The sequence below is a fragment of the Natrix helvetica genome (assembly GCF_964273705.1).
Source record: "Natrix helvetica genome assembly, chromosome: 4".
NCBI lineage: Eukaryota > Metazoa > Chordata > Lepidosauria > Squamata > Natricidae > Natrix > Natrix helvetica.
The window spans coordinates 23,387,978-23,401,288 of NC_138550.1; the positions used below are offsets into that span (position 1 = coordinate 23,387,978).

A 13,311-nucleotide genomic window follows, 5' to 3' on the forward strand; every position below is an offset into this window, starting at 1 on the left:
TCTGACTGCAATGAGGTCTTGTCGAAATGGTGTTCCTAATAAATGACTGGTTTTCTTTTGAAACTTAGCTCAAGGCTCATGAATTAATTAGGGCATCTTTCGGAAACCTGACACATTAAGTAGACCATAAAACTGTTGAATTCTGAGGGTGCTTTATGCATCTCAGCATGTAAGACCAAAGTAGACTTATGGAATTTAATATACCAACCTCCATGAACAGAGTGTTTCAACCAGGAAGCATACCTTATTCATTGAAGCTGAGCTATGGAGTTCTGTTAAGTGTATTATGCCACATTGGTACTCCATATGGTAGATTTCACCCATGCAAGAAGAGATAGGAGAGCAACAATGGAATACCTTCAACTCGCTGGTTTGTGAGAATATAAGGCAATGTATATAATAAAGTGTTATGGCTAAAACATACATATCATAGTAGCAGAAAGCTCAATTAAAGTCATGAGTGTGTTCAAAAACTGAGATGCATTTGAAGGTTCAAGTAGACTTGGCTCACTGCTGAGAGAAGGACATTATAAAAGACAACAGTCAAGACCATACACCACTGCAAAAGAAAAATTCATTTTTATTTTTCTCTTATCCTTCAGTTAATACCACAGCACTGGAATTCACTGTATGGTATAGTTTAAGACAGAAGGCACTAAAGAATCAACCCAATGATATACATGAAAATAATAAAAGAAATTGAAATAACATGTCAGCAAAAAAAATAGGGCAAGGATAAGAGAATCCACCTGGTACCAGCTTCTATTAATAGAGATGGTAATCAATAGTACAAAATCCTAGCACAAAGTCTATGGTACTCTTTGCCACTGCCTGAGATGATGGTTTCGCCTGAGCATTCAGTGCAATGGCCTAATTTCAAATGGCATGTGCTGAATAAAGAACAACTATCTTCTTCATTATCCTTTAGGGCAGTGATTCTCAACCTTCCCAATGCCGCGACCCTTTAATACAGTTCCTCATGTTGTGGTGACCCCAAACCATAAAATTGGTGTCTCGGTTCCTAAGACCATCGAAAATATGTGTTTTCCGATGGTCTTAGGCGACCCCTGTAAAAGGGTCGTTCGACCCCCAAAGGGGTCCCGACCCACAGGTTGAGAACCACTGCTTTAGGGGAACTTGCAGTAAAATGCAAAGCTTTGTTTACACAGTTAAAACAGAAAAATTATATCCCATCATTCACTCAAGGAAGGGAAAATAGTTGCTTATTATTGGACAAACATTAAGGCTTAACCCTCAATCTTTCTATTTTGAATGTGCCCATAATGATAGTACAACACACTCATCATTAGCTCTCTATTTTACAGTGATATCCTCTTACCACAGCCATATTTCTCTCTTCATAATCCTGACTGCTGTGGCTGCTGGGTCCTGAAGTGTATCCCATCTTCAAGGGATTTCACAATGGGATTCTTTACGAGGAAGGGGGCATTTTATTACAGCAAATATGGAAGGCTACATACATAGTAGCAATAACCTTCTAGAATGTGAAAAGTTTTGCAATGGTGGTACCTCCTCCTATGTATCACCTCAGTTGCTTTGGAAACAGAGAAATCCAAACGCAACATGCAATACAGCATCAGAGACAGAAAAAATCCATGAAGATACAACATTCCTTATGCAACCCCAGGAAGTTCTTTGGACTTTGGTCTGTGCACAAACGGGAATTTTCACTGCAGTTCTGACTGGGCTGAATAAATTCCCATCCTTGATGGATATTATTATTAAACACAGCAATACTGTATGGCTCCAGTGTGAAAGCATAAGATTTTGCATTGCACAGGACAGAAGTAAAATCATATTTGTTGTGTTGGTTTTTTAAAAAATATATCAAAGCCTGACTGCTTTCTTTAGAGCAAGGAACTCAAAAAGACATGCCATATTATTTTATATTAGAATGTTTCAAATATGGGAGTGAAGGGAAGCAGGAAAAATGCATGCCCATATTAGATAGATGTGAGGGTAAAATACATTCTCAGATAAGTAATACTAGCATTATAATACACAGATCATTCTAAACGTACTTAACCATTATGAATTAGACTACTTTCAAGTAGGCCTAATGACTTTCGCAGAGGAAATCTGGATTCATTTGAAAGCCAACATTCAGTGCTTCACAAAAGAATGTCTATATTGTCCAACTACCTACAGTAGAGGTTTGTCTTAGAATGTAAGTGTGATTCTGTGTATAAAACAAACTAGCTGTCCTCAGCTCAGAGAAGGTAAATAATTAAGGAAACGACTCCATAAACAACATAGGTTGTTTTGGCATTTTAGGTAAAGGCATCTGGGCTTTTATCAGGAGACAAAAATAATGAGGGAAAATACCATTCTTTCTCCCAGTTATGGGTGTCGGGTTCCTTCTCCCCATTAGACCTCTTGAAATTGTAACACAGCACTCCTAGTGATAGTTTTTCCCTTTTCTAAATTATTTCTCAGCTTTTGCATATAAGACACACAAGAAAGCTACAATTAGCTGCAGTATAAAGTGTAAAAATGGTTTTTAGAAAAACATTTTTTTTACATAGCAAAACATTCACTTTGGACAGCAATTATCAATGCATGTTAATATTGCAGATCAAACTAATGTCAGCCCAATTAATTTTTGTTACTGTTGCCAGCACTGTTATGATACCCACATTACATTTTATTGAAGGGTACAACCCCCTTTACAGACGAAATATTCAAAAAATAATCCAATTATTGCAGTTCATTTTTTTTTAAAGTAGGCTTTGGTCCTACTCAGTGAACACAGTCGGGATGGAAAGAAGTTCAAATACATTTTGTAGGGTTTAGGAATATTGAGATGCACATAAATATTTGCTCTTTTAAACAGAACTATGAAGTCTACAAATCATACACCTTAATTAGCTAGGTTTCTGCTACTAAATCTCCTTAATGAAAGAGAGCAGTGGCAGGATCTAAATGACCATTTCCCAAGAACTGAAATAGGCAAATAAAATTATATATATAAGTGGCAGATTTTCTTAAAGCATCACTCTTTTGAAAAACTTTATATTGTACCTACTCTAACAATTGTGTACACTTCATGAAGAGCCATTGTACATTCTGTACCTTCACTTTCATTCCACACTACAATCTTTTACTTAAAAAAAATCTGGAGCTTATGGTTAAAGAAATATATTTGGTTCAATGCTCCCCAGTCTGATAAAGTTGACCATGGCTTTCTTTTACATAAAGTAGAACTGTTCTGGAATGCGATGGCACTATTATCAGATGGATTCATTGTTGGTTGAAGAATAGTACCCAATTCATGGTCCCTAGTAGACCAAGGGGAGCGGGTGCTTCAGAATTCTATTCTGGGTCTAGAGTTCTTCAGCATTGTTATAAATGACTTGGGCAAGCCATAGAACGGATGCTAAGCAGATTTGCAGATGACACAAAGCCGAGAGGAGAGATTGGTAATACATTAGAAGACCAGCTCAAGGGTCAAAGGGTATTGATATGTATGTTGAGCCCTTTTAATGAAATTCAGTTCAATGCTCAGAAATGTAAGGTTCTGCAATTAAGGAGGAAAAGAACCAAATGCACAAATACAATACTGGTGGTATTTGTTTTGAAAGTAGTATTGGTGAGAAGGATCTGGGTGTCCTAGTAGAGCACAGATTAAGTAAGAGCCAACAATGTGCTGCTGCAACTGCCCAAAGAGTCAATGCCACCTTAGGCTGAGTCAACAGAGGTATCGTCTTGAGATTGTGGGAAAAGACAGTTCTACCATCTGCTGGCCTGATCAGATTACAACTAGAATAATGTATCTGGGATTGGCTGCCACAGTACAAGAATTGGAAAGAAGGCAGCGAAGAACAAGAGATGATGAGGGGTTTGGCAATTAAATCCTATCAAGAACAATTAAAAGGACGGGGGATGTTTATCGTAAAGAAGATAAGGTGAAGGGGAGACACAAAAATGTACAATGCCAGAAGGGCTAACATAGGGAAGAGGATGTACATTTATACCTTGCAGTGCCAGAGGATAGGACAAGAACTAAAAGCTGGAAGCTTCACAAAGAGAGATCCAAATTTAGAATTAGGAAGAATATCCCGATTCCTGGAGTTGTGAGCGCTCCAACTCTAGAGGTTCTCAAACCACGGTTGGTTATTCATTCGAGTTAGCCTAGAAGGTTAGCCTCCAAAGTCCCTTCCTGCCCTATTATTTTATGAATCTTGAAAGTCGGGGAATGGGTGAGCCAAGCTTCCTGTGTCAAGAAGCCCCATTGTATCCTCTGCCTTGTCCAATGAGAATGCAAAATACACAATGAAGACTTAATGGAGGAATAAATTATGCAAAACAGAAAATGCAGACATAATGGCCAGTTCTCATAATTTATTCAGATTACAGGATTTGGAATTATCACAAAAGATACCTGCCTATAAGCAAAGCACTGCTCTGCAGTTGATGCCGCTTTCATAGGTTGGTCATGCATCAGTGCATGCCTTAGATAATAATACTATTGCTGTTTCAACCTTGGGGCAACTATTTATGCTACCAGTGGTTCTTACAAGCTACTGTCATGCTTCATGTGAAACATGGGCTTGCGGATTACATGTAGCCAGGGACAAATTGGTACATTATAATTACGATGCCATAAATACTTCTGTTGGGCAATGGCTGACAACCATTTTCTTCCTTTCCACCACTCCCTGCCGCCCAATGCATTTGATAATAGAAAAACCAACTGTAACCTTGGGGCAATGGGCCTTCTTATCGGCTTAAGACTATTATATGGAGCTTGTGCTACGTGGAATTACTTCCTGCAGCTTCTATGTGGCAGTCATAGCACAAAGAATTGCTCAGGCTCTCATATAAACGGAAGAATACTGAAATGTAGGGGGAAAATATGTAGACCGTTCATCTATGAAATCTTAACGCAGCAACACATTTGAACAATTGAAACTAAGGGTTCAGGGTGTGCCCTCCGTGAGCAAAGCTGAAAGCCTAAAATAGGAAGCACCGTACAGGATAACCATCTCTTATGTAGAAGGCCCTCCGTGTCATTTGTCGTTAACCTGCGGTCTTCAGGTTATACATTTGCATCTGTGTTTAACAATGCAGAGATCGGCCTAGCAGGTAGCTAACATGCCAGCACGTTGGCACCAGGGCTCAGTGCAGTCCTGCCCCCATAACAATTGTTGGAATAGGCTGACCTCCTTAAGCCAACCAAGAAACTGAAGTATATGCACATGGATACTGCAATGACATAACAATGGAAAAGGAACAAAATAATAATAAACAAAACTCGATAGAAATGTCTACTTTAGGATGGGAAGAACAACATAGTATAGTTAAAAAAATCTTCCTTTCCCATGCACCCCCTGTTTACACACATTTGTCAAATACGAAGGTAGCAATTTTTTGGCCCAGCTTATTACCAGCTGCAGTAGTAGAAAAAGGGGAGGGGGGGGGGACACACAGCTTTGCCTGAAAAAGTCGAGCCAGCTATTTAAAAAAAAAAAAAGCTGCTTCAACCAATGTATATGTTCTTTGCATGTTATACAAGACTTCCTGGCCAGCAGATAACAGTCAATGTTACTTTATTTCTCTGTTCCTTTAACATAGGAACCAGCGCTGAATGGCTCATACCCATGGTTGAAAGTCCATTGACAGCAACAATCATATCACCACATCTAAGGAGAGAAACAATGAGGATTAGTAAGTTGCACAAGCCCACATACTGCAGGAAATGACCTGAGTCTGCACGACCAATTCTTAAGATGCCTCGGTTTAGGTATGACGGAAGACTAAACTTGACACCATTCTAGTTGCAAAAGATGTCTTACCTGACCTGATATATACTGTATTTTTCGGACTATAAGACGCAATGAGTATAAGATGCACCAAGATTTTGAAGAGGTAAATTAAAAAAAAAAAGTTTTTGCACTCTGCAGTGCAAAAACGTGGCATGCAAAGAGTTTGAGAGGCCTGTAAAGTGCTCTTGGGAACTGGGGGGTAAAAACAAGCAAAAAATGGCCTGTTTTTTGCTTGTTTTCACCCTTCCCAGCCCCCAGGAGCACTTTGCAGGCCTCCCAAACCTTCTGCACATCCATTTTTATGAAGAGAGTGGGGTTTCGGGAGGCCAAAAATGCTATGTTCAGTGTATAAGACGCACCCAGATTTTCACCCTCTTTTTGGGGAGGAATTGGTGTATTTTACACTCTGAAATCTTTTTTACAAAAAACAATTGTTCCAAGGAAGAAAGCATTTTGTTTACATTAAATACAGCAAGTACAACCTCTCACTAACTGTCTCTACTGCAGAAGGGTATGCCTCTTTGAAGATGATGCTGGTAATGAAGATTTTTAAAAAGTAACAACTGAATTCAAATGATTTTGAATGTTTAATGTATTGTCTGATTAATTGAGAACACTTTCAGTTAATGGAACAATTTATAGTTGATTAACTAAATAGCGTAGCTGTGGAAAATATCTGGAAAGGCAGAAACATGAAAACATTCAGTTTATCATTTAAAATTGGGTGGGGGGAGGAATGTGGGGTGATTTGGTGGGTAGTGGATTCTTGGTTTGTGGCAGACATCCAAAGGACATCCAATTGGAAAAATGACCTAGATTCTCCTGAGGAAGCTGGAGTCAGAATTTCACCAGGCAAGGCTACTGTGAGGATCCTGATCCTGTTAATTCTCAAAGTGTATAGGATTCTCATAAGTTTGGATCCTTGTCCCTCCTGGTTACCTAAACCTCCCCAGAAGATGACATGCAGTTAGGATCTGGTGATGGGAGGGAAGGCATGGTCCTGCCAGTTTTGAAGGAGGAACTGGTTCATTCCCTTATAAAAATACCTATTGGGGAACTCAACCAGGTAGACAACTTCTGTCCTTCGCTTTCTACTGAAAAACAGCAAAAAAAAAAGAGTCCCAAATCATGGTCACCTGACCACGGAACACCACAATTGGTTGTAAATGCAACCGGGTTGTCAGCCACCCAACTGTGATCATGTGACTGCAAGAGGAGGTCATAAATCTAAGGATGGGTCATGTTGTTTTTTAAAAGTCCACCATCACTCTGAATGGCCAATAATGCCAGTTGTAAGTAGAAGACTACCTGTCAATCAAATTCCTTGCTCAGTGCATCAGGACCTGTGCTTTACAGAGAGTTACTTCTAACACACAAAGTACACGCATTTCATATAGTCTTGAGCAGTGTTTCTCAACCCTGGCAACTTTAAGGTGTGTGGACTTCAACGCCTGGGATTTGGGAAGTTGATGTCCATACATCTTAACCAGTGGTGAAATTCAACATTTTTTACTACCAGTTCTGTGGGCGTGGCAGGGGAAGGATACTGCAAAATCCCCATTCCCTCCCCACTCCAGGGGAAGGATACTGCAAAATCTCCATTCCCTCCCCACTCCAGGGGAAGGATACTGCAAAATCTCCATTCCCTCCCCACTCCAGGGGAAGGATACTGCAAAATACCCACTCCAGGGTGGATATGGCAAAATCCCATTCCCTTCCCATTCCTGGGGGAAGGATAATCCAAAATCTCCATTCCCATCCCACTCTGGGGCCAGCCAGAGGTGGTATTTGCCTGCTCTCTGAACTACTCAAAATTTCTGCTACCGGTTCTCCAGAACCTGTCAGAACCTGCTGAATTTCAGCCCTGATCTCAACGCTACCAAGATTAAGAAACACTGGACTTGAGAACGAAGATGAAGTATCAACTGTGAGCTCTGGTGAGCTCTTGTTGCAATGACGGATTAAAACACAAAAAGGAGCCTTACTTGAGTCTTCCATCAAAATATGCTGGTGTCCCTATAACAATTGTTTTAATGAAGAAAGGCTGGTTTGTATGATTTTCCTCATAGCCACCAACAATGCTAAATCCCCAGCTGGCTAGATTACTCCTTCTTAGCACAACGTCATGGTAACTATGTAGGCAGCTGTGGAAAAAAAAGGGCAAGGAGTTGTAAAATCTATTAAGCAAATCTGTTAGACCTCTCTAGCAAATAATAATAACTCTTTCAGGGTTGCCTGCACACAGCGATTTAATGATTTTTAATCATTCAAACAGTAACTATTCGGTAAGATGCATTTCTAAACAAAACCTCTTCTTTCCCTGAAGTGTGGGCCACCTTTTAAATATCCAGGCAAAATATTAAGTCAACTGACCTCATATTCAAACCTGGATCCATATTCTATGAGATGAAGAATGCTGATGCTTAGAGAGTAACTAATTTTGGAAAAACCTTGGTGAAAGTAACCTGAGGTCTTGAAGGGGGCAGATACATTTTAAACCTAAAATAGCAAATAATAAAGATATGACAAATCACTTTTATAGCTCCCTTTTTAAAAAAATGGACTCCTTTTTACCAAACAGGGCCTGCTTCTTCGTTTTTTTGGTTTGGGTTTTCACAAGAAACTGATAATTCTACAAAAAGGTACTGCTCTTATGAGCCACAGTGGCACAGTGGTTAGAGTGTAGTACTGCAGGCTACTTCTGCTGACTGCTGGCTGCTTTCAATTTGTCAGTTCAACTCTCACTAGGCTGAAGGTTGACTCAGCCTTCCATCCTTCCGAAATGGTTAAGATGAGGACTGAAATTGTTGGGGGCAATATGCTGATTCTGTAAACTGAATAGAGAGGACTGTAAAGTGGTGTATAAGTCTAAGTGCTCTTGCTCTACCAATCACTTATATTTATAGAAAGCTTATTAAAAATTACAATAATGCCTTCTATTTTTAACACATTATACTGTAAGAGAATGGCATGCACAGGACTTCTGAGGTTGAATATAGAAAAGAGCACAATTCTTCAACCCTGCTCATAAATGCAGACTCTACAGAGAAGAAGAAGGAGAAGAAGAAGAAGAAGAAGGAGAAGGAGAAGGAGGAGAAGAAACTATTCATACCTTGGAAGTCCTAACCACATAACCCAAGAAGGTGACCAGCTAGCATCATATTCATTCTCACTGATGGTGCTCGGCTGCTCATCATTTGCCTGGGGCTGCTCTTCTGCAATCTGGACCTCTAGAGCCTTCAGAGCAACGACCGAGGAAGCAGCACTGGCTTTGAGCATAGCCACAGCCTCGCTGTGGCTCAGATTGGTCAGATCAATGCCATTAATATTCATCAACACGTCACCTGGGCAAAAGCCAACAAGAGATCCCGTTGAGAGGATATTCAATTGCAAATGAATATTACTAAGTTGCTATTTTCTTGCTTTATCTAACAACAGGATGCCACATATGCACAGATGCAGAGGGACATGTGGCAGCTTGCATCACGCTTGACAGAAATATGTCTTGTTATTTCTGTGCTTCAATGTCAGCATTTTCCAATCAGCCTGGAGTAGTCCATCCTTCCTCTCTCCCTCCCTCCCACCATCCATTCATCCATCCATCCGACTCCTTCAATACTGCCTTCTGCTTTTACCTCTTTTGATCCTGCCATCTCTTGCCAAACAGCCGTGAGGTTGTACACTTGTAACAAATATTGGCAATTCCCCACTTTTGCTGCCTCGACCTCCTGCTACTGTCATGCCAAGGGATTCGTGGGGCTCCTTCTTCACTGTGATGTGCTTCTCTTGGCAAGTCACACATTGTGAGAGATCCTACAAAAAAAAAAAAAAAAGAACAAGAGTTTAGGCACACATTTAACTTAGGTTAAGTCTGAAGGAGGAGAGAAGCCAAATTATCTGCACATACAGATCCCGATGGGGAACAAATAGTCATGTAGACTTTGCCAGCATCCATTAACTGTAGCTCAACAATGTTTAAATATTGAAATATGCTTACAAAAAACATGTGAGACTGCATTTTAAAATATATTTCACAGAAGATTTCATACCTAAAGGAATGCATTAATAGTTTTTAAAACTGCCTATATTAGAGTTATTAGAGAAAATTAAGTATATCAATGCAAGTGGATTTCCTTAAAAAACATTAAGTGAGTTACTGTCACAGTGATACTGACAGATGTTTCATTTAAAAAGGCTTATATAGTCATTTAAAATACACTGTCATTATCCCCCCCCTCCAAAGATTCAGGAAATTAAGTGCTCCTCCACAAATCTTCTTACAAATACAAAATATTAATACTCTCCCTAATCTATGATCTAAAATACCACTACTACTACTACTACTACTACTACTACTACTACTACTACTACTACTTCTTCTTCTTCTTCTTCTTCTTCTTCTTCTTCTTCTTCTTCTTCTTCTTCTTCTTCTTCTTCTTCTTCTTCTTCTTCTTCTTCTTCCTCTTCCTCTTCTTCTTCTTCTTCCTCTTCTCCTCCTTCTCCTCCTGCTGTTTGGATTTCATAACAATACAATATATCCAATTTGGGGGTGGGGGAAATGTGTGTGTATTTGGAGGTGGTACCTAGGCTCACATCCTTTCAGATCTGAATGTACATTTTCAAGTTGAGAAATTGTATAACGGGAGGTGGCACATTCCTGTCTATTCTGCTGGGATATTTTAAGGGCCTGCCCATATTTAGAGGACAATATTTGTAATCACAAAGATTAACGGATGCCTGTGAAAATAGCTATGCTATCCAGTAGAGGGTGCCTTTTTCCAACTTCCTAGGTATCTAATCATACAATATGTTTAATCTTAACAAAAATGTATGAACAAAGTCATTCTTTCAGCAATCAACACTGTAGAGGTAAGGAGTAACTCCTGCTTTTTTTTCCCATTTGTTTCTTAATTTTCCAATTCTGGCTTCATTCCATTTTAGTTTGCAATTTCATAAATAGAATGCACATATATAGGTTTTCATGTCTGAATACGCATTTTCCTTTAGTACATCTAATTTATATATTGGTTTGCTTAATAACTGCATTAAAAATACCAGTTCCCTAATACATCACTTTTTATATATTATTTTCATTAATACATTAAATGCTGTTTGGATATTCCTTCCCATATGGATTTCAGTATACCTAATTAACTGGAAAACTGTATTAAACATTCTGTAAACATATGAATACTGAAATGCACTGAATGCGTTTCAAGTCATTTATTTGTATAGGAAACGCAGGGGTAACTTGACATTAGAACATAAATTTAAATAATATCTTGTCCATTCCCAAACTTACCTTATGTGGGCTTGGCCTGTTGCTGTGATATAGCTGATAGGATTGATGATGACTGGTGAGATGGGTTCCTCCATCTCTGAGAATGCTTACAATTTGGGACTTGGTGGGCCTGGAAATGGTTAAGTTCACTCTCTCGCCACTGGCCTGCAGATTCACATGAAACATGAATGAAGGATTGAAGCATAAACACTGGCTACCTCTCAGACAGGGGTGAAATTCAGCAGGTTCTGACAGGTTCTGGAGAACCGGTAGCGAAAAATTTGAGTGGTCCGGAGAACCGGCAAATACCATCTCTGGCTGGCCCCCGGAGTGGGGAGGGAATGGAGATTTTGGATTATCCGTTCCCCAGGAGTGGGGCGGGAATGGAGATTTTGCAGTATCCTTCCCCTGCCACGCCCACCAAGCCACACTCACAGAACTGGTAGTAAAAAAAAATTGAATTTCACCACTGCTCTCAGAGCAAAGAATAGTCAAAGTACAGGTCAATAGGTTGCTTAGTGACTGTTTGAAGTTACAGCGAACCCACCAAAAGCAGAAAAGCAGTTCTGGAATCCCATTGGCTGCCCGCAGATACACACACACACACACACACACACACACACACACCATGGTCACATGACTGCTTCAGCACTTGGCAACCAGCTCAACTTTATGGCCAGTTCAGCATTCCTCAGTCATGTGACCATGATTCACAATTTTTTTTTTTTGCTGGTTTCTGGCGTTTTTATTTCATTTCCAGCAAAAAGAAAATCCCATAAAAATACACCGATTCACTAAACGTCCATAGCATTCACTTAACAACTCCAGAAATAGTAAAATTGCATCCAGTCATGTGGGTGCCTCAACTTACAAGATCATGACTGACAACAGAAATTCTGGGGGAGGAGCCTGGGGAGGGCGAAAAGGGCCTCCCCCGCCCTCCCAGAGGGCCTCCGGAGGCTTCCCTGACGTCTTCGGAGCGCTTAAAACCACCCTCCGAGCAAACAGGAAGTCACTTCTGGTTTGCTCAGAGGATCCTTTTCAGCGCTCCGAAGGCTTCAGGGAAGTCTCCGGACGGTCCCTGAAGCCTCCGGAAGGCCTCCGGGGGAGGGGGCGGGGGAGGCTCTTTTCGCCCTCCCCAGGCTCCTATAAAGCCTCTGGAGCCTAGGGAGGGCGAAAAAAGCATGTAAAAATGGGAGGGTTGTGCGTAGTGCACGCATGCGCACTGGGGGGGTGTCATGCATTGCATTATGGGTGCGGCACACCCGCACACGACCCCCCTGCGCTCCCCCCACTTGTGGCATGCGAGCCAAAAAAGATTCGCCATCACTGGTCTAGGACTACCTGATTTTCTATTCAAGAACCAGCCACGAAGACTATACTGTATGTATGAAGGAAAACAACACTTTTCCTGAGGATCTAATACTGGTCAGACTCTATTTTCTCTGCATAATAAAACAATCCATATTCTGGCATGACAGAGGACTAGTTCAGCCAATTTGCCAACACCTGATTTCACGATCATCAGCTCAGCTGTGGCTGATTGCTATCTCAAAAGTTGAATGAGAAAAGGAAAAATCAAGTCAAATTTGCTAGTCCACTGAATCTAAATCCCACTTTGACTTCCAAGAAGTCAAGTCAATGAGGAAACGAGCCACCACCGGAAGTTGTGCTGAATGACTGCACATGATTCCTTAACAACCACAACCTGAACTGTCATTGCGCACTGAAGATGGCATTGAATTTCGTTGTACAAGGTGCAATGACAATAAAGTAAAATAAACTAAACAATGGCTGTGCAGAAGAAGCCCAGGGTGTACCAGGATGTTTCATGACTAGTCTCAAGGGAACTACAGGAAGCTTCCCAACTTTACCATGGAAACCAGTTGGGGGAGGGGGAGAAAGGTTTAAAAAAAACAATGCTGTATAATTAATAGGGCCGTACAGAGCTTTGGTTTCAAAAGGAAAAAAAAGCAGCTCTTTTCTTGGGCACAATCCTTGCTGGTAAGGTGCTACATGCCATGTGCCTTTGGACACAGCTTTCCTCCTCTGAATCTGCAATGCTACACAACCTTATTGAAATTACTGAAATTATTGTAGGGACGCGGTGGCTCAGTGGCTAAGACGCTGAGCTTGTCGATCAGAAAAATTGGCAGTTTGGCGGTTCGAATCCCTAGCACCGCGTAATGGAGTGAGCTCCCGTTACTTGTCCCAGCTTCTGCCAACCTAGCAGTTCAAAATTCA

General features: G+C 40.6%; 1 protein-coding gene across 3 annotated transcripts in view; it reads right to left on the reverse strand.

Annotated features, from left to right (window-relative positions):
* Positions 1-560: 560 nt before the first annotated feature.
* The window catches only part of LNX2 (ligand of numb-protein X 2), a 103,500-nt gene continuing 90,749 nt past the window's right edge, over positions 561-13,311 (reverse strand). For all 3 annotated transcript variants that reach the window (XM_081951416.1, XM_081951414.1, XM_081951415.1), the window contains 5 exons: positions 11,089-11,232; positions 9,422-9,599; positions 8,899-9,130; positions 7,772-7,930; positions 561-5,663 (listed from right to left, as the gene is read on the reverse strand). In XM_081951416.1, the coding sequence (XP_081807542.1) occupies positions 5,528-5,663; positions 7,772-7,930; positions 8,899-9,130; positions 9,422-9,599; positions 11,089-11,232 (849 nt within the window). In that variant the 3' untranslated portion in view covers positions 561-5,527. The remainder of the gene's footprint in view (positions 5,664-7,771; positions 7,931-8,898; positions 9,131-9,421; positions 9,600-11,088; positions 11,233-13,311) is intronic.